The 18076-nt window shown below is 55.3% G+C and overlaps 1 protein-coding gene across 3 annotated transcripts in view; it reads left to right on the forward strand.

Moving 5' to 3' along the window:
- CACNA1E (calcium voltage-gated channel subunit alpha1 E) overlaps positions 1-18076 on the forward strand; it is a 142987-nt gene that overhangs the window by 103837 nt on the left and 21074 nt on the right. For all 3 annotated transcript variants that reach the window (XM_069789737.1, XM_069789735.1, XM_069789736.1), the window contains 14 exons: positions 2392-2448; positions 3731-4339; positions 4436-4710; positions 5324-5483; positions 6029-6158; positions 6712-6771; positions 7103-7209; positions 13222-13318; positions 14462-14622; positions 15069-15206; positions 15787-15988; positions 16186-16350; positions 16780-16890; positions 17912-17995. In XM_069789737.1, the coding sequence (XP_069645838.1) occupies positions 2392-2448; positions 3731-4339; positions 4436-4710; positions 5324-5483; positions 6029-6158; positions 6712-6771; positions 7103-7209; positions 13222-13318; positions 14462-14622; positions 15069-15206; positions 15787-15988; positions 16186-16350; positions 16780-16890; positions 17912-17995 (2356 nt within the window). The remainder of the gene's footprint in view (positions 1-2391; positions 2449-3730; positions 4340-4435; positions 4711-5323; positions 5484-6028; positions 6159-6711; positions 6772-7102; positions 7210-13221; positions 13319-14461; positions 14623-15068; positions 15207-15786; positions 15989-16185; positions 16351-16779; positions 16891-17911; positions 17996-18076) is intronic.

Raw genomic sequence — 18076 nt, forward strand, 5'->3', positions numbered from 1 at the left:
GAAGAAAATTCTGTTTTTTCCTTTCTAGACGCCTTTTTTCCCTTTATTTTGCGGCATCATATGGTCTAAATCACATAAAACTTTCAAAGTCAACATTGGAACGAGGCGTTTTGATTTGTTTCCCAAAACAGTACATTTCAGTATGGCTGAAAGGATTTTTTTTTTCTTTTTTTTTTATAGAATCCCTTCCCAGGGAATTTTAGGTTTCATTATGCTTTGAAACCCAGCCAAGCTCATACACAGCAGAATCTCTTGCAGATTTGCCGAGAGAAACCGCTGTCTTCAGGCGAGCACTGATCTGGGGGGGGGGTTGGAGGCAGCATTAGGAATGGCCCCCTCCCTGGCTTGGCAGCAGTGGGATGCGACGGTCCCCCATCCTGCATGCGTCACCCGTGGTTTTAGGGGCAGCAGGAGCTGGGACTACTTATAAGCCCTGCCTGGTCTCCCAGCAGCTGCAGATATCGCCCTGGTTTGGGGGTGATGGGATGTTTGTAATAAATCTGTGCCTGGCCAAGTACTGGCGGGGGGGGGGCTTATGGGAGAGATGGTAGAGTCTGTGTGTTGTGACCGTCTCTGGCTACCAGTGGGAATATGTTGGACAAAGCAAGGGAATAGAGGGATTTAGGCTGCAGAAGAGGCTGGAGGATGGACAGATAGGAGAGAGGAAGAGCGGCAGATGGACTATATCAGGGCACTAAAGGATTTGCCCACGCTACACATCCCTGCTAGAGTTTTCTAGCCATTGTCAGATATAGCTGGTTAGGAAAACAGATCTCTTTAACCTTTGGTTGTTGTTGTAGCGGCATTGAAATGGGAAGGTATTGATATTCTCAGATCTTTTTTCCAGCTCCTCCCCCTCATCGGGATGGATAGTGTCAGGGGCAGGGAAGAGAGTGTGATGCCATGGGGGCAACCATCTGCAGCATCAGGTCTGATGTGCTTTTGGTGGTGCTGCATCGATGCCAGCAGGTGGGGAGGGATGGTGGGGACATCACAGTAAGGGACAAGCCAGAGCAGAGCCGGTACCGAAGGGCTGTTGGAAACTCAGAGCGGTGAAGCCGAGCTGGTCTCAGTGTTTGGGTGTGCGCAGACACAGATGGCTTCATTTCTATGTGGGTACTCAGCGCAGGCAGGTTTGGTACACGCGTTCCTGCCTGCAGAGAGGTCCGGTGGTGCTCGGGGATGAGTGCTCCCACGTGGCCAGGTTGGTGTGGGCGGCTGCGGTGCCGGTCAGAGTATTGTATTTGTACATGGGTGCCGTTGGTGCAGATGGCTCGGAGCTGTTTGACGAGTGGGTGGCCAGATGGACGCATGCGGATGCTGTCATGTGTTGGTGCCTAACGTGGTGCGTGGATGTGTTTGAAGGCTCGGCCACTTGCTGCAGGGATGGTGGCGGGCGCCTGCAACTTACTCTCTGCCTTGAGCGTGGCACCGGGCTATTCCCGTGCATGTGGCCATAAGGAGGCCGTAATGAGGCAATCACCAGCGTGACTCACCCAGGGGGCTGAGGGTATTGGTGCACTCGCAGGATGGCAGTGAGATGCACCCTGTCTCACCGGTGTGAGTTCTGTGTGCACATCGGTGCTCGGTCCCGTGCGGCTGAAGTATATTTGCTTGCATGTCCTGCACACACATGGCAATTGGAAAGAGCAAACCCTGTAAATCACTGCATGCACATTTGCATATGCTCGTGGCTGTTTGCTTGGAGCTGTGCGTATCTGAATCTTTTCTGTGCTGATACAAAGGATAAAGCCTTGAATCCCCCCAGCTGCCTGAAGTCGGTGGGGGTGAAGGGCACTGACAGCCCTGTTAAGCTTCTCTGTGTCAGGGCTGCTAAGATGACAGGGGGTCTGTGGCATCTCAGCCCTGGGCTTTGCCTTGCTTTTGCTGGGGAGCTTCACGTTCCCCTCTGTGGTCTCAGGGCAGCATCTACCCATGGCGACGGCTCTGAGCAGCTTGGGGCTGGCCTGACGCATCGCTTCCTCTTTCAAATTGCCACGTGTTGTTCGGGAGAAGTGAATCTGGAGCAGTTTGAAAGAGCTGTTAAATATCCAAGGAGGTACCGGGGCCTCTGAGGGGCTGCAGCCTGCACTGCTCTCCCCGTGCTGCTGCTGCACGGCTGGTCACCGCAGGGAAGACTCCGTGGCCCCCCCTGAAAAGAATCGCAGCGCGTGAGTGTGAGTGCAGGCAGCCTTGCAGGCAGCTTGTTGCCGGTGTGCAAGCACATACTTGCAAGGGGGTTCACCGCTGGCTGCTGCACTCCGGCATCCCGGCAGCCGATAGGCAAAGAGCTGCCGGCTGCCCGGGGTGGGGGGCCACCTCTCTGTATTGCCCACACGAGTCAAAAGAGGGGTGAAGGGGGGATTGAACCCATTTGTTTTTCCTCCCCAGAAGAGACAGGCGAAGGAGACACCACATGTCGATGTGGGAGCCACGCAGCAGCCACCTGTATGTGGGCCGTGGGGTCGCGTGTCGTCTGTGGCTCCTGTGCTTTCTGTGCGTCCGTGGGGCCGGGGCGCACACCGGTCCCCTCCGACCTCCTCGGCTGGAGGCGGGGGGTCGTGTGTGTGTGTGCGTGCGTGCCTGTATTCAGTGTGCTCCTTTGCACCCCTGTGTGCGTGCCTTTGTGGATTTGTGCGTGCAGTCGTGGTTTTGTGTGCGCCCAACCTCCTCGTGCGTGTGCCGTGCCGTGCAGTACGTGTGTGTTGGTGCGTGCCGTTGTCTGTGGATGTGCAGTCGTGTGTGCTCGGGGGGGGTGAGCAGTGTATGTATATGTGTGTGCTCGTGGGTGTTTCTGTGTGCCTAGGTGTGTTGGGAAGGGCACATCTGTTTTCTCCAGGGTGTTTGTGTGCGTGTTTATGGCACTGCAAAGGTTTCATGGTATAGCCTAGTCCTCCCTAGAGCAGACCTGCAGGAACATAGAGAAGCCCAGTACAGCTCCTTCCCCTGCAGACAACTGAAACCAGTGCTCCCCTACCCTTGGGGCAGTCTTCCTGCCTGGGACGTGCTGGGTGAGAGGCTGTCCCGGCCGAGCGTAGCTAAGCACAGGGAGGGAGGGGACCTCCTGCGCCTGGTGACGTTCTCCATTGCAAATGTCTCGGAGGGCCATCTCTCATTGAGAAAGGCAGGTCTTGGACCTGGCATCTTTTCCCCTCTTACTCACTGTCCCCATCCCATCAGGACTGCCACCCTTGCCATCAAGCTGTCTCTGGCATCAGAGTCCCCGACACTGTCATTTGTACTGTTAGGGCAGTGCCGCTCCGAAAAGGAGCCCAGCTCCAAGAGGCTGGCGATGCAAAGGCATGCCCAGTACAAGGAGGGATCCCCGGCTGCAGTGAGAGGGCATTGCCCATATTTAAGAAGGTGTCCCCAGGCAATCAGGCAAGAGGAAAGTGGTCACCACCTGGCTGGGATAGGGCAAGGTAGGGTGCTGGCTGCTCCCAGCAAGCTGGCCATGCTGCCCAAAAGCGTCAGGGCAGCTGTGAGGCTGCTGGGGCTGGTCCTCCATTAGCCTGATGCCTTCTGAAGGGGCAGAAGTACAGTCTCAGCCCCATTTCCAGCCCCTACCAGCACCAGAGGGATGCCAGAGGGCTGGGAACGAAGCAGGAGCCCAGCCCGTAGCCCTGGGGATGGCATTTCCTTCTCCCTGGGATTCCAAAATTAAACTGAGGGTGGGTGCTTCACCGGGGGGGCAGCCGAGATGCCGACCCCTTGCTGTCCCCCGTTGCAGGCGGGAGCGTCGCCGGCGGCACCACATGTCGGTGTGGGAGCAGCGCACCAGCCAGCTGCGCCGGCACATGCAGATGTCCAGCCAGGAGGGCATCAACAAGGAAGAACCGGCCCTCATCAACCCCCATGCCAGCATCTTCCGCAGGAAGAAACAGGGGGACGGCGTCGCCCTGGAGAAATGCACCGAGGAGCAGGGCGGCAAGGGCGAGCGGCCGCCGGCCGAGGGACCCGAGCAGCCGGCCCCAGGAGCCAACCCCGGTGGTGGTGAGGACAGGAGGAGCCCCTCGCCCCGGGTCAAGCGAGACAAGGAGTCGTGGCACCAGAAATCGTGCCACGGGAACTGTGAGCCGGGTGAGCAGGATGGGGCAGGAGGCAGCATCGAGGATAGGGCCAGGATGAGGCAGAGCCAGCGGCGCAGCCGGCACCGCAGAGCCCGGATGGAGGGGAAGGAGCCAGCCGGTGCCCTGGGGAGCCGCTCAGCCAGCCAGGAGATGGGTCTTGAGGAGGCCAGCCCCACAGAGGGGGCGCAGGATGGGGACCGGTGCGGGGATGCGGCCGCAGCAGAGGCACTGATTCAGGGGGAGCCGGAGGCGAGCGGGGAGCCTGTCAGGTTGGTACCTGGGGAGGGCATCTTACAGTTCTCGCAGCTCCTCGTCCTGTCCCCTTAGCTTCTCGCACCTCTTTTTCTCCCACATCCCTCCTGCAGGACGAACGGGGTCCCTGCCGGCGATGCCGAGCTGGTTGGGACCGCTGAGGAGGGGAGCCCCCCACAAGCAGTACCCGAGGCTCCCCGGGGGAAGACGGGCAGCCTGACGGAGCAGGACTGTAGCAGCCTGGACACCAGTGAGCAAGCGCTGCTGGAGGCCAGCCGCACCGTCAGCCGGAGCGAGCCCGACCTCTCCTCCATCACCCCCAACACCGAGAAGGCCACGGAGAGCACCACCATCATGATCGATGTCCACGACTCCGCTGTGGTACAGAGTGAGGACCTGTCTCTCTTTCCTGAGCCCCTCTCCTGGCCTTCAGGGACCCTGTGGGGATGGAAAGCTGCTTGCACGGCTTTTCCTATCCACGTCCATCAGCTGGGGAGGCTTTCCTTGCTGCTCCTTATAGCACCTCCCTCCAGCACCCCAGTTTTGCAGGGAAACCTGAACGCAATGCTGATGTGCCACCATCCCCTGGGGAGCTTCTCCCTTTCTCACCTCCTTCCCACCCGCCCCTTCGCCTGATCCCTCCTTCTCCCTTCCTCTCCGCTTGGGCAAAACACTCGCATCCCTTGTTTTTCCTAACACATCCACAGCCCCCGCCCAGCTCGCTGCTGCTCAAACCCCTTAACAGCATCCTCGCTGTCAAGGTGAGCTGCTCTAAATGGAGTTATTAATTAAACAGCACCGCGAAAGCTGGCCTTGTTAAAACTCCTTTCGTCTGCTTCATCCTGGCAGCTCATGTCTTTTCTTCCCTTCTGGTTCCTTTCCCCATAACGGCACAGGGGTGCAAAGCAGAAACCAGGGGGGTTGCACGTGCTCGGGTGTCAGGGACACCCCAGGGTGCTGTTTGTCTGCAAGGCCGGGCAAAGGCTCTCGCTTTCCTGCAGTTAGCAACAAGACAGATGGTGAAGCCAGCCCCTTAAAGGAGGCTGAGACCAAAGAGGATGAGGCGGAGATGGAGAAGAAGAAGAGGAAGAAGGAGAAAAGCGAGACGGGAAAAGCGATGGTGCCGCACAGCTCCATGTTCATCTTCAGCACCACCAACCCGTGAGACATTTTTTGGACTGTAGGAGCCTTGGGTTGGGGAGGGCTGCAAGGGGAAGGACCCTAGCCATGACTGAAGACAGGGATCCCCTTGGGAAGGGGGCTGAATATCTCCCAAACGGCCTGGATAACCAGCCACGGTGTTCCCCAAGTCCTGGCAGTGCTCTCTGTGTGTGCCAGCCACACTCATGGTTTTTTGTCCCAACTGCTGATTGCTAGCTGTGATTTTTATTCAATGCTTGTTACATTTTTCTGCAGTTTTCTGCTCCCCTGTAGCTCTTGCCCAGCTCCAGCAGCCTGGAAGAATAAACACCCCAGTTTCTGAGGGACTCTCCCTGGCTGGCTGTGGTGTGTCTGGGGGGCTGCAATGGCCAAGCAAAGGGGTCAGCAAGCCCAAACCACCCTTGGGCTCCCTTGTTTTGCTCCCCAGACTTTGCTGCCCATCTTTCTGCTCTGGAAGCTGATGTCGTGGGGTGGGTTTTGCACGTGGGCCATGCCTGGGGCATGCCAGGGGCTCACAGGATGGGGTGCGGGCTGTCTCCCTGCAGGGTGCGGAGGGCTTGCCACTACATCGTGAACCTGCGCTACTTCGAGATGTGCATCCTCCTGGTGATCGCTGCCAGCAGCATCGCCCTCGCGGCGGAGGATCCCGTCCTCACCAACTCCGACCGCAACAAAGTGATTGCAAACCTCCCCTGCTCCCCCCATCCCGCAGGCAGAGGTCTTGTAGGATTTTAGCTTCTGTGGTGGGGCACATGTGGAACACGGATCAGGGCAGCCAGTGACAGTGCTTGCTCCGCGCTGTGGGGTCTGACTTCTTCGACATCACCTTCCTTTATAAAACCTGGAAATCCCTATTAGCCTCCCACATGCAGGGTTTAGAGCCTGGGGAGCAGACTAGGGTGCCTTGTCAATAGTAAAGTAGCTTAAACTGGGGAGATGCTGATGCGCACAGGGACTGGTGTGGGGGAGCATGATTCTGGTTCACAGCATGATTTCAGAGCCACTTGCACCATGCGTGGGAAATGTTTCTCTCCTGCCTTTGCAGGCTGGGTTTATGGCTGTCCTGAACTCTTAGGGAACAGGCTGGGTTTGGGGCAAGCAAACCAACCCTCTGTCTGCACCTGAGCCAGGCGAGCCCTGGTACGGGGTGGTAATGGGGTCTGGGTGGGCACCAGCGAGCCCATTTGCTTGGCAGTGGCTGCAGAGCACCCGTGCCCTCTCTCTGCAGGTCTTGAGGTATTTCGACTACGTCTTCACTGGCGTCTTCACCTTTGAGATGGTTATCAAGGTAAGAGGCCTTGCGGGCTGGCTGCTCTGGGGATGCTCTGTCCCACAGTGTCCTTGCAGTGGGTGGGAAATAGCTCAGTTTTTTCGATTCTGGTCCTAAATTTGGATGATGGAGACTTTAAAGCCTGGTTCTTAGTGCTGGGAGTCGAGAGTGCTCAGCACCACTTTTATCAGTCTCCAGGCTCCCAAAAGATGTAACTGGGGCGCAGGGACAGGTCTGCTGCTCCCCAGCGATGTCTCTGTCCCCAGCATATCCCACCTGCAGCTGCTTCCACTTGATGTCCAAGCTGCTCATTCCCTTCCTGTTTTTTCTCACCATTTCCCCCCTGCAGATGATTGATCAGGGCTTGATCCTGCAGGACGGCTCCTACTTCCGAGACCTCTGGAACATCCTGGATTTCATCGTGGTGGTGGGAGCGCTGGTGGCTTTTGCCTTGGCGTAAGTGACCGTCATTATTATCAGCTCCCTGCCTTCCCTTGGCTGGGGTGGGAGGAGGATGCAATTGTGTGTTACGGCTACTAGACCCTGATATTTTTTTTTTATTTCTCTACACCCTTCTGCTCTGTTTCTGGGATGGCTCCTGGCAGCGGTGTGTGGCTGCTCCAGAGATGTATTTCTCCTTGTTTGTCAAATGCTGGTGAGCAAGCAGGCAGGGGGCAAGGCAAAGAAAGCTGGAGATGCTAGGAAGAGGTTGGTGGTGAAGGTGGACTTGAAAGAGGGCAGAAGGGGCTGTTAGAGAGGGGAAAAAGACCCAAGGGTGGCAGAGCTGGAGTTACACACCTGCAACGCATCCAGGGGCTCACAGAGACAGCAAAAGCAGCAGCCTGCCAGGTGGAGCTGCTCTGCAAACATGTTTGTGCTGGAAGTGGTATCCCTGGCCGGTGGCTTTTCCCCTGCTCCAAGGGGGAGCGTTGCCCCAGAGCCCTGCAGGAATGGGGACGTGGCCAGTAGGGTTTGTGCCCACATCTTCTGCAGCATCACACTGAGGGCAGGGTGCTGCGTGCTTGCTCTGCAGCATGTTCCTGCTGAGCGTTGCCTTGCGGTTGGGCTCTGGTACCGAGCTTGTGGCACCTGCAAGTGGGTCCTCCTCCACAGAGTGACTTGATGTCTGTGGTGCCCGTGCCATGGAGGGGAGAAGCATCCAGGGATGACTTTCATGCTGCTCTGCCCTCCTCTGTGCTGGGGCAGGTAGCACGGTGTGAGCACGAGGAGGCATGCACTGGCACCCAGAGAGCGGGCAAGGGGCACCCTCTGGTCCCTGGGGCCGTGATGGCCTGTCGGTGCCCAAGGAGGGAGAAGAGAGGAGATGCTGTGGGTTTGTCACACTGTTGTTCTCTCTTTGTGCCTTTGACACTGGCAGTGGTGGTGTTAGTGCTGGTGAGAGGGGAGGGCCTGGCAGCCGCGCAGACTGGAGCCCTCTCCCTGTCCACAGCCCAGGTACTGTGCAAGGCTCTTGCAGTAGCTGGGTCCAAGCCCCAAGGTCGCTTGATGGATTACAGCCCATAATCCGTTCCTCCCATCTAATCCCTGGCTGGGCAGCAGCTCCTTCCCCTTGCTCTCACCCACTGGCACCCTCCCCAGCCGGTTGCTTTTGCCTTCCTCACCCTCCTCACCCCTGTCCTCACCCGGTGCTTTCAGCTGCTGCTCTCTCCTTGGGAAGAGCATGGGAGAATTCAGTTTGCTCGGAGCAGGGATGAACCAGCTCCTGGGCAGGGCCGGGGGCTGACTGCCGACCCTGGCATGGGGAAGGGGTGTAGGGCAGATCCACTGGCTCCGAACCCCCAGAAGGCCACTCAGGCCACCATGAGGATGGATCAAGCATCTCTGGGGTCTGCCTGATCCCCCTCTCTGCCAGGGCAGCCCCTCAGAGCATGTCTGGGGGGGGGTCAAGGGCATCAGCAGCCTGAAGATGTGCTGGATGGTTTGAGGGGCTTTAGGGGAGGACAGGGGAGCCTTTTCCTTCCAAGACATCTTTCATCAAGACTTTTTGATGGCTGAAGGACCATAGCTTGATGGCTCAGCCTGCTCCTGGGTGGGCAGGTGTCCTCACTGCCGCTGACAGTACCAGAATCGGTGGTGGGCCCCCACCCTGCAAAGGTGACACAGTTCCTGGAGCTGGCAGGGTCCCTGCCTGCCAGCACTGAGCACATGGGGAAGATGCTGTGCCCCATCCAACACCTTCTGCCACCTGCCTACTTCCACCCAGCCTCCCGAGGGAAGGACGGGTCCCTTTGGGCACAGGGCAGCTGAATTCTCAAGGGTGAGCACCCCCATTGGCTGTGGCACTGAACCCCCTCTCATGGAGAGGGCTGTTGCATCTCCACATATGTTTGCAGCAAGCATCTACGTTGCCTGCCCACTCTGGTAGCCGTAGCTGAATAGATACTGAGTTGCTTGTATTGTGGATGATGGCTCTATAACGTAAACCTGCAGGATTGTCCTTCTCCCCCACGTGTGACAGTGGCTCCTGCTAGAGGAGATGATCTCATGGCTTTGGGGATGAGAAGAACAAAGGAACCACAGCAATTTCTAATGGGTTTATACATTATAAAGCATTTATAAGAACACCTGCCTCTCCCCTCAGCAGCCTGTCGCCGCTGTGGCCCCAGGAGCCGCAGGACATTTGCCGGCTATATATATCCCAATCTGCCGCCCTCCCTCCCTCCCTCCTGGTCTTGAGAGGAAAACTCTGGTGGTGATGTCTGAATCCCTCTCCTTTTCACCTCCCTCCATGAGCTCTTTGATGTGGGGCTGGGGGGGATGTGTCCTCCCTCTCCCTTGCCTCGCCTCCACGGCGCTGGATGGGCAAAGCGACGCCCATGGAGCGGCTGCAGCAATTACATGGCTGAGAGCGGCTGGTGACCAGGTCCAGCACTTCCCGGTTGAAGAAGTGCTGGGACATGCCATGCTATTTGGGTTTTCTGCCCCTTTTGCCTCCCCTCTGCGGTTTAGTTTTCCTGCGGGCATCCTGGGTAGCTGTGGGCACAACAGGAGGTCCCTGAGCTGGTCCAGCAGTGCCACCATCATCTGCTGGCTGTCAGTGCCATATCAAAATCACCAATGAGCAAGTGTCCATTCATAAAGCCGTGTCGCCGTGTGCCGTTGTAGCTTGTCCATTGCCCCCTCAGAGCCTGTACATCCTGAGTGAGAAGTCATCTTGGCTCATCCATAGCTCTCCACGTGGAAAGCGAATACGTCAATCCAAATGCAGCCTAAATAAAAAGCCCACTATAAAACCGTAAATCTCCAAAGAGTTCAAATTAAATTAGCTGAAATAACGAGAACCATAACTAAAGACCCTGCTCGCTTTTGCCTTCCATGGCACCCTCCAAGGAGGCATTACGCAGAGGATCGGCGCTCACTTGCAGCTTTGCGGAGCTGCCAAGAGGCAGTGATGCCTATGCCTGTGCGCTTGCAGCAGCGGGAAATGCTGAGCGGTGGAAGGGTTGGTGGAAAGGTTGAGTGGTCAGTGTGTAGCCCTCATCATCTCACCTGGTGAGCAAGGGCAGAAGTTTCTCCACCCCGAGGTACCCAGCAGAGGTGCCTCTTTGCTGAGCAGCATCTCCTCGTGCTCATCAGCACCAGTGTCTGGAAGCAAGAGGGACCCTTACACACTGCAAAATAACCTGGTGTGAGGCTGGTTAGGATGGAGGTCTGGTATCCCATCACAGAAGTGCTACAGAGTTAAACTATCACCTTTTCAACACACCTTCTACCTGTCTCACTAACATGCAGCCAGAGTCTGGGGTTATTTTTATGGTTTTTATGAAATGTTTTACTTTGTAGGCCTTGCCCCAGCACTGAGTGCTCTGCGTGCACATGGCAGGGACTCAGCCCAAGCAAGGATGGAGGTTTGGTTTGGAGCTAGGGACCTTGTAGACCACCTCGGCTTGTCTGAGAGTGTGTTCTGCTGGGTTGCAGGAAATTCCGTGCTGCAGCTCAGGCTCTTAATCAGTGGATTTCTTGATGGAGGTGATTTAGCAGAGTTAGCCTGTTTGGATGGGAACTACTGGGGCTTTGCAGGTAGGTTCCCTTGGAGGCACCAAAGGCAGGTTGGGGCTGAGCCTCGAGGTCCCTCCCCGATTCCTGGCCAAGGAGGACCATGTGCCCACCCACTGTCACCCACTGTCCTGCTCTCTGTGGGTTCTTCTTGCAGCAGAGGTTTCACTATGCACCCACCCTCCCAAAACCTCCAGCAGGGAGGGCAGGGGCTCGTGGCTCGCTGGATGAGTCTCTCCCTGGAGATAAGCCCATCCTGGAGGACACAACATGATCTACTCCTCGTGCCTTTCAACCCAGGCGTGTGGTGATGGAGAGCTGCCCGAGAGGCTGCAGTCGTCCCCGTGCAGCTGCCCTGATGCTTTTCTTACCTTCTTCCTTTCTTCTTTCTTTTTCCCTCTCTCTGTTGGTGCGGTTTGGTGGCTGCTGGGCTGGATCGCCGACAGGAATGCTTTGGGGTAACTATGCCGTTCGGGTTGCTGCGGGGTGCCGCCCTGGGGAGCACAAGGGGGACAGGTGCAGGCGAGTGTCCGTCTGTCTGACGCCTGTGCTGACCCTTAGCTGCGTTTGCAGAGACTGGAGTGTGCTGCTCTGCATGTACCCCTGCATTGCCCCAGGATGCATTAAAGGTGGTGTGCTCTGGGAAAGTGCAGAAGGGATTTTCTTTGCAAGCAATGCAATTCCTTGCCTTCAAAGGAGGGTGCTTTCATTGCAGCTATCAGTGTCTGTGCAGTACTCTGAGAGAGCGTGAAGCACACCCAAGGGAGCAGGGCAAAGCTGTGTCTGCTGCAGAGCTGAAGGCTCTGCCCCGGTGGGAGCTTTGCCTGCACTGAAGAGCTGTAGGGACTACAGCCCTGACATCCTCCGAGGGCATGGGATGTGGTTCATGCCAAGCTCAGGGGCCTGAGGAGAGCTCAGCCTCGGCCGTAGACACAGCAAGACCAGGCTTTTCTCCTGGTGTTATCCAGACCTACATCCATATCTGTGTTAGAACCCAAGAAAATCCACAGGAGGTTTCTTGAGGACTGAAGAGGTCCCTCCTCAGCAGATGTAAACCATTGCAGTTGAGTTGCCCTGGTGGCAGCTGGCACCACTGCCCTAAATCCTCATCCCAGCCCCGAGTCGGATGTCCCAGCTGCTTACCCAGGCCCTGACACTGAGCAAAACAGGAGATGGGAGGTGCAAAGCGAGTCCTGGGGCTATTTGTACAGTTGCTCCCATGCATTTGTGGGGCTGTGCTCCTAGGGAGGACTATTAATTAGTGGTTTTGTTTACTTCTTTTAATGATTAAGCTCATTATTGTGCTACCTGTTGCATTAATCCTTGCAAAGGAGCTGTGTAATTTGGAGAGTCTGTTGTTGTAAGTCAGTTCCTTGACATTTTTTGATGGTGCCTGGTGGATACAAACTGTGCCACCTTCACCAGGACCTCTCTGCTCCATCCTGGGTTCCAGCATGGCTTTAATTAAAAGACAAGAAAAAGACCCTGGTATTGTGGTTGGGATTAATCACCACATTCAAGAAATGAGGGTCACGTGGGGTCTTAGTGCTGCTTTTCTAAATAATCCTAATAGTAAGCTCTGCCCTCCCTCAGCTGAATTGGGCTGGAGGCAAGTGCAGTTCTGATCTGGAGAGAGAAGAGAGGGCTGAGATTTTCTGAGATGGAAGACCAGGCTGACCAAGTTAGGTAGCACTGATAGAATAAGGCAGAAAGTTGTAAGAGACAGCATTTGTGCAGAGAAACCAAGCGTAGAGCATGTGCTTCCCTAGGTGAAAGTGAGGACCATGAATCTTGAGTTTAAACCAGGATGGAAAACCTTTGGTGAGAGACCTGCATGTAGACCTCATTGACTGCATCTCCCTCATTTTTTTGTGAATTCCTTGCAGCCAGTAGCAATGGAAGAAAACAATTTGCAATGGTCATGGCCTTTTGCAAGCCCCATCTGCAAATGGCACATGCCTGCACTAGGGAAGCGAACCTCCATGGCCCCGTTGAGCAGCGTGCCTTTGGGACACGACGGAGGGCAGCGTGCCACAGCACCCTTCGGGCAGCTGCCCTTGCTTGGGCAGAGCATTGCGTCGTCTGCCCCAGCCCTGGCATGTTGCTGCTTTCCACAACGAGGGGATGTGTTAAGCTTGCTGCTCCCCAGTGAAGGGGAAAGGTGCTAATCCCAAGGAGGAGAGGATTGCTTCATTTTTCATCTCTGCCAGCTGTAGGCGCGTGTGTTGGAGGAGACTCGTTTAGGCGGGCTGAGCGCTCAGCAGTCACACATTTGTGAGTGCTGGCCCCCACGATGGCATGTGGCCCTCCTGTTCCCATCCTCACGCATGCTGGCGGGGGGGGGGGGTGTTGTCAGCTGTTGAAAACCCCTGAGCATCCAGCCCCGGGTCTGCAAGGTTATTGTCTCTCCGTTTCATTTTTGGGTGCGTGTGCCTCCCTCCAACACGGTAGGACCAACAAGGGCCGGGATATCAAGACCATCAAGTCTCTCCGTGTGCTACGGGTCTTGAGGCCTCTGAAAACCATCAAGCGACTGCCCAAGCTGAAGGTAATGATCCCCATCTCCTGCCTTACACCTGTCTCCTCCAGCATGGACCAGTGGGTGCAAGGACCACGTGCATTGATTTGCTCGTGAGCAATGAACAAGTAGTTTTAGGAGCCCTGTTTTCAAACACAATGCCAAACAAGATGCTTCGTATCTGGAGGTGCAGTGAGTTATTAAAAGCAAGCCTGGATCTCTGCAAGGTGTCACAGTTAGTTCCTCTGCCAGGGAAGGCAGGGCTGGAGTGGACACGAGGCAGCAAAGCCCAGATGCTCTCCTGATAAAATAGGCTGCCCTGGCTTTGGAAGACCTCAAATCTCTTTCCAAAGTTCATTACCTTGCCCACCAGAGCAGCTTGCAAACAACTCGGGATTTTGTGTGCTGTGCTGTCATGGTGTTGCACTGGAGGGGGATTTCCCATCTGAATAGAGGGATTATTTATGCAGCGCAGGTAGGATTATGGATTTCCCTGCCTTAGCTGATGGGGTATAGAGCCAGAAAGGAGTAAGAGACCAAGGAAGCCCTGAGTTTTTTTCACAAGGTGATATTTGGCTGATGGATGAGGCCCAGGGTGGCACCCCAGAGACATGAATTTTAAAGCCAGCTGTTCCTCCCAATCAGTGGATGGATTCAGCCCGTGTCAGCTCATTTCTGGACACCTCTGTCTTCAGCATGAAGCAGGGATAAGGACATTCCTCTCTTTTTTAAAGTGCTGTGAGAACTAGGGCTGAGAGCACAGCCCAGCCTAGGGAGGTGCTGCTATTGCAGGCAGAAGTATTCGCTCTGCCTTGTTATCTGGGGTGATGTGAAACAAAGTGTTTACTAATTGGTCTTGAGTGCTGCTAATTACATCATCGGGGCTGTCCCCTGTCTGCTGCCCTGGTTGCAGAGAACATTGGAGGATATAAATATCCATCCCTGCTGCTGTCTCAGGGGCTGCTTGGTGTCCGTGTGTGTGCTGGGGGGGTACTCCAGGTGTTAAACTCACTCATAAAATAGCCCTTTGCCTGGGAGAAGGCCCAGCTCTTTTCTCCTTTCCACCCCAGGAGTGGGAAATGTCTTTCCCTATGGTAGTCTTGAGGAAGGCTTTGGTCCTGCCCTTTGCCAAGGCTGTCGGTTCCCCAAGGTGAGCTATGCCCTCTCCTTCAGGCCGTCTTTGATTGCGTGGTGACTTCCCTCAAGAATGTCTTCAACATCCTCATTGTCTACAAGCTCTTCATGTTCATCTTTGCTGTCATTGCTGTCCAGCTCTTCAAGGGGAAGTTTTTCTACTGCACTGACAGCTCTAAGGACACAGAGAAGGACTGCATGTAGGTGCCCGGTTCAGTAGGTCCGATGCTGCTGACACTTCTGGCAAAGGCAGGGTGCTGGGTGGTGTCATCTTTGGGTTCCCAGTTAAGTCCTTGGTCATGACTCACTCTTGGCTGTAGTCTCTTGGGGTGGACGGCATGGGCTGAGTCCTGTCCCCATTGCTGTGTCAGCACTGTGCATCTTTGCATGGGGTGCGGGATGCAGAGCCCTGCATTTTGCTCCTGTTCTCTTTCCTCCTTCTCTCTTACCTTTTGCTTTCCCCTTCTCTCCCTCCTCCCAGTTGTTACCCAGCTTCTCCCTATTTCTCCCTCCAGCACTGCAGGAGGAGAGGTGCTCCCCGCCACCACACACACACGCTGCCCCCAGGGTTTAAAACCACTGTCCCATGGTCTGGCAGTGAAAAAAAAAGGTCACTGCTGTCTCCTGCTGTCTCTCAACCTTGCAGAGGGAACTACGTGGACCACGAGAAGAACAAGATGGAAGTGAAGTGCCGGGAATGGAAACGCCATGAGTTTCACTACGACAATATCATCTGGGCTTTGCTCACCCTGTTCACAGTCTCCACTGGCGAGGGTTGGCCCCAGTGAGTATTCTGCTCCATCCATCCCCCTTGAATTAGGGTGGGCATGTCCCCATTGGGGTGGTTGGGTTAATAACTGGCTACAGCCAGGCAGAGCTGAGAGAGAAACTGCTGGGTAGGGAGGAGGAGGGGAAGGACAAGAAATTCTGTCAGAACAAAAGAGGTTTAGCCCCCATATGATGCTGGGACCGTGGCTGGGGTTAGCTTCTTCCTTAGGGAGTGAATGATGGATAATCCCTTCTCCTGTGTGGCCTTGAGGCATATCTTAGCTCAAGTTTAGAGATGACCATAGGACTAGCCCTTTGTTCATGCTCATGTGAGCTTGGGCAATTTTTTCTCTGTATGTGGAGCACTGGAAAATGTATTTTCCATCAGGGCGCAGGCAAAGCACCGTAAAACAAGCTGTGGCAACTTAGAAGGGTTGTCCTTGTAAAGCAGATTAAGACAGAGGTTTATCTTATCATTGTTACACCTGTGGACAGACAGAGCTGGCTGTACAAAGTGGGTCCCTTGAGAAGTGCTGTGTGGTGGCAGTCCTGATGGGCATATCTCTGGTTGCTTTTCTTCACCTGTCTGCCCACAGGGTGCTGCAGCATTCGGTGGATGTGACGGAGGAGGACCGCGGGCCCAGCCGCAGCAACCGCATGGAGATGTCCATTTTTTATGTTGTCTATTTTGTGGTCTTCCCTTTCTTCTTCGTCAACATTTTTGTGGCTCTCATCATCATTACGTTCCAAGAGCAAGGAGACAAAATGATGGAGGAGTGCAGTCTGGAGAAGAATGAGGTACAGTCTGGGGAGGGGGAAAGAGGACATTTCCATGGGTTTTCTGCAGTTTGGGAGCTAGGAGCAACCTAGATGTTGAAAAGGTGTAAGAAACCTGTGAGCCACCTGCCTGCCCACCCCATGAAGGAAAGAAGTGTGGCAGCCACCGTCCCCCACATTACCATCGGCCAGGATCTGATGCACTTGTTTTATTCCAGAGAGCCTGTATTGACTTTGCCATCAGCGCCAAACCCCTCACACGGTACATGCCCCAGAACCGGCACACCTTCCAGTACCGGGTCTGGCACTTTGTGGTCTCCCCATCCTTCGAGTACACCATCATGGCCATGATAGCGTTGAACACCGTGGTGCTGATGATGAAGGTGAGCCGGTCAGAGTGAGCCTGTCCTGCTTGGGGCAGTGGGGAGAAGGAGATCGGTCAGGATGGGACCAGGGGGTATTTTGGTTGTTTCTAGGAGATGCTTTGAGACAGAGTCTGAGCATGTATTCCCTTGGCATAGTTGCTTGAAACACCACATGCCCCAAACTGGAGGTGAGATCTTCCCTAAACAAATTGGCCTAAACAATCTGAACCTCTTAACTACTGCAGAAAGATCTGGATTTACTCTGTGCTTCCTTCTTAGAAGGAGTGACAGCTGTCCTGGGAGAGGGGTGGAGAGGGAAAGGGGGAGATGGTCTTGAGGCACCTAGGGCAAGGAACATGGACCATCGCAAGTCTTCCTGGGGACATTCATCAGCCAAGAGTCTGGCAGGCCCCCTCCTGGCTAGCAATATCTTTCTCTGTCCATCAGTACTACTCTGCTCCATACACTTACGAACTGGCCCTGAAGTACCTGAACATCGCGTTCACCATGGTGTTCTCCTTGGAGTGCGTCCTCAAGATCATCGCTTTTGGCTTCCTGGTGAGTGACTGCTCCTGTTCTTGACGAAGGTGTTAATTTGGATGTTGGCAGCACACAAATCACAGAGGGAACGTGTTAATAATGTGAGGTTGTTGCTATTTATTTCGGGTCCCAGCCTGAGAGCTGCTTTTAGATTGGAATCTCTCCTTTGGTTCTCATTAAACTTCCCACTGCTGTATGCTGGTGGTGGAAGCCATACTGTTCCTTTACTTTTTGCCATGTTTCTACGGTACTCTGGTGCTTCGACCATGTCAGGGCTGTGCTGCCGCTCCACTAAAGCCAACTGCTGCTGCAATCATGCTGGTGGCTGCAGTCCCTTGTCCCTGGGAGCCATGAGATGCTAGTGCATTGCTGTCCTTGGGCTGTAGCAGTCGGACCAGACCTGACCAGCGGTGAGACCTCGCTGCCTAATTCACAGTCCTCAAGTCCCCAGCTGCTCATTTAAGATTTGAAGCCACGGATTGCCTTTTCTTCAGCTACTCTTTGCTGCTTATAAGCAACTGCCAGATTTGCTCTTTTATAGTTTCTTTCCTGTTTCTAACCCAAACTGGGAGATGAGGTCCACTAGCAGGAGGGTTTCTAGCCACCCTTCCCACTCCCAGTGGCACCAGCCATGGTCAAGTCCGGTCTTGCAGCAGCTGCTGCACAAACAGCCGGGGCTGAGGTGGGTCCGGGTGCCCACAAAGAGGAGGGCAAAGCAGCCTCATGGGTGTGAGGGTCGGCATGATGAGCTGTTGTAGCCTGACCAGGGCTGCCTGTGGCCACTTCTCCTGCTCCTGTTCACCAGGGTGGCCTGTTGGATGCATGAGTCATCTCCCAGGAGAAGCTGCTCACTGCAGACACGCTTACGTCTGTCACCGTCTCAGACGCAGGACGGTGCTCCTGACCGTGGCTGCATACAAATGGGCGGCAAGGTCTCTGCTGCCACCATCCATGAGCAGCCTTGGCCCGTGGCCCAGTGCCCTTCAGACCTGCCATCCCTGAGCTCAGTTCCATGTTCCCTCTCTCCTTGCTTTTGCAGAATTATTTCCGGGACACCTGGAACATCTTTGACTTCATCACCGTCATTGGCAGCATTACGGAGATCATCCTGACGGACACCAAGGTGAAGCAGGGGCTGGGAGCAGCGGGACGTACCGCTGCGGGGTGGGGGGCTCCCGCCTCCCTCTGACCTTCTCATCTCCTC

Source organism: Haliaeetus albicilla, chromosome 8, assembly GCF_947461875.1.
Source record: "Haliaeetus albicilla chromosome 8, bHalAlb1.1, whole genome shotgun sequence".
In the NCBI taxonomy this organism is placed as follows: Eukaryota; Metazoa; Chordata; class Aves; order Accipitriformes; family Accipitridae; genus Haliaeetus; species Haliaeetus albicilla.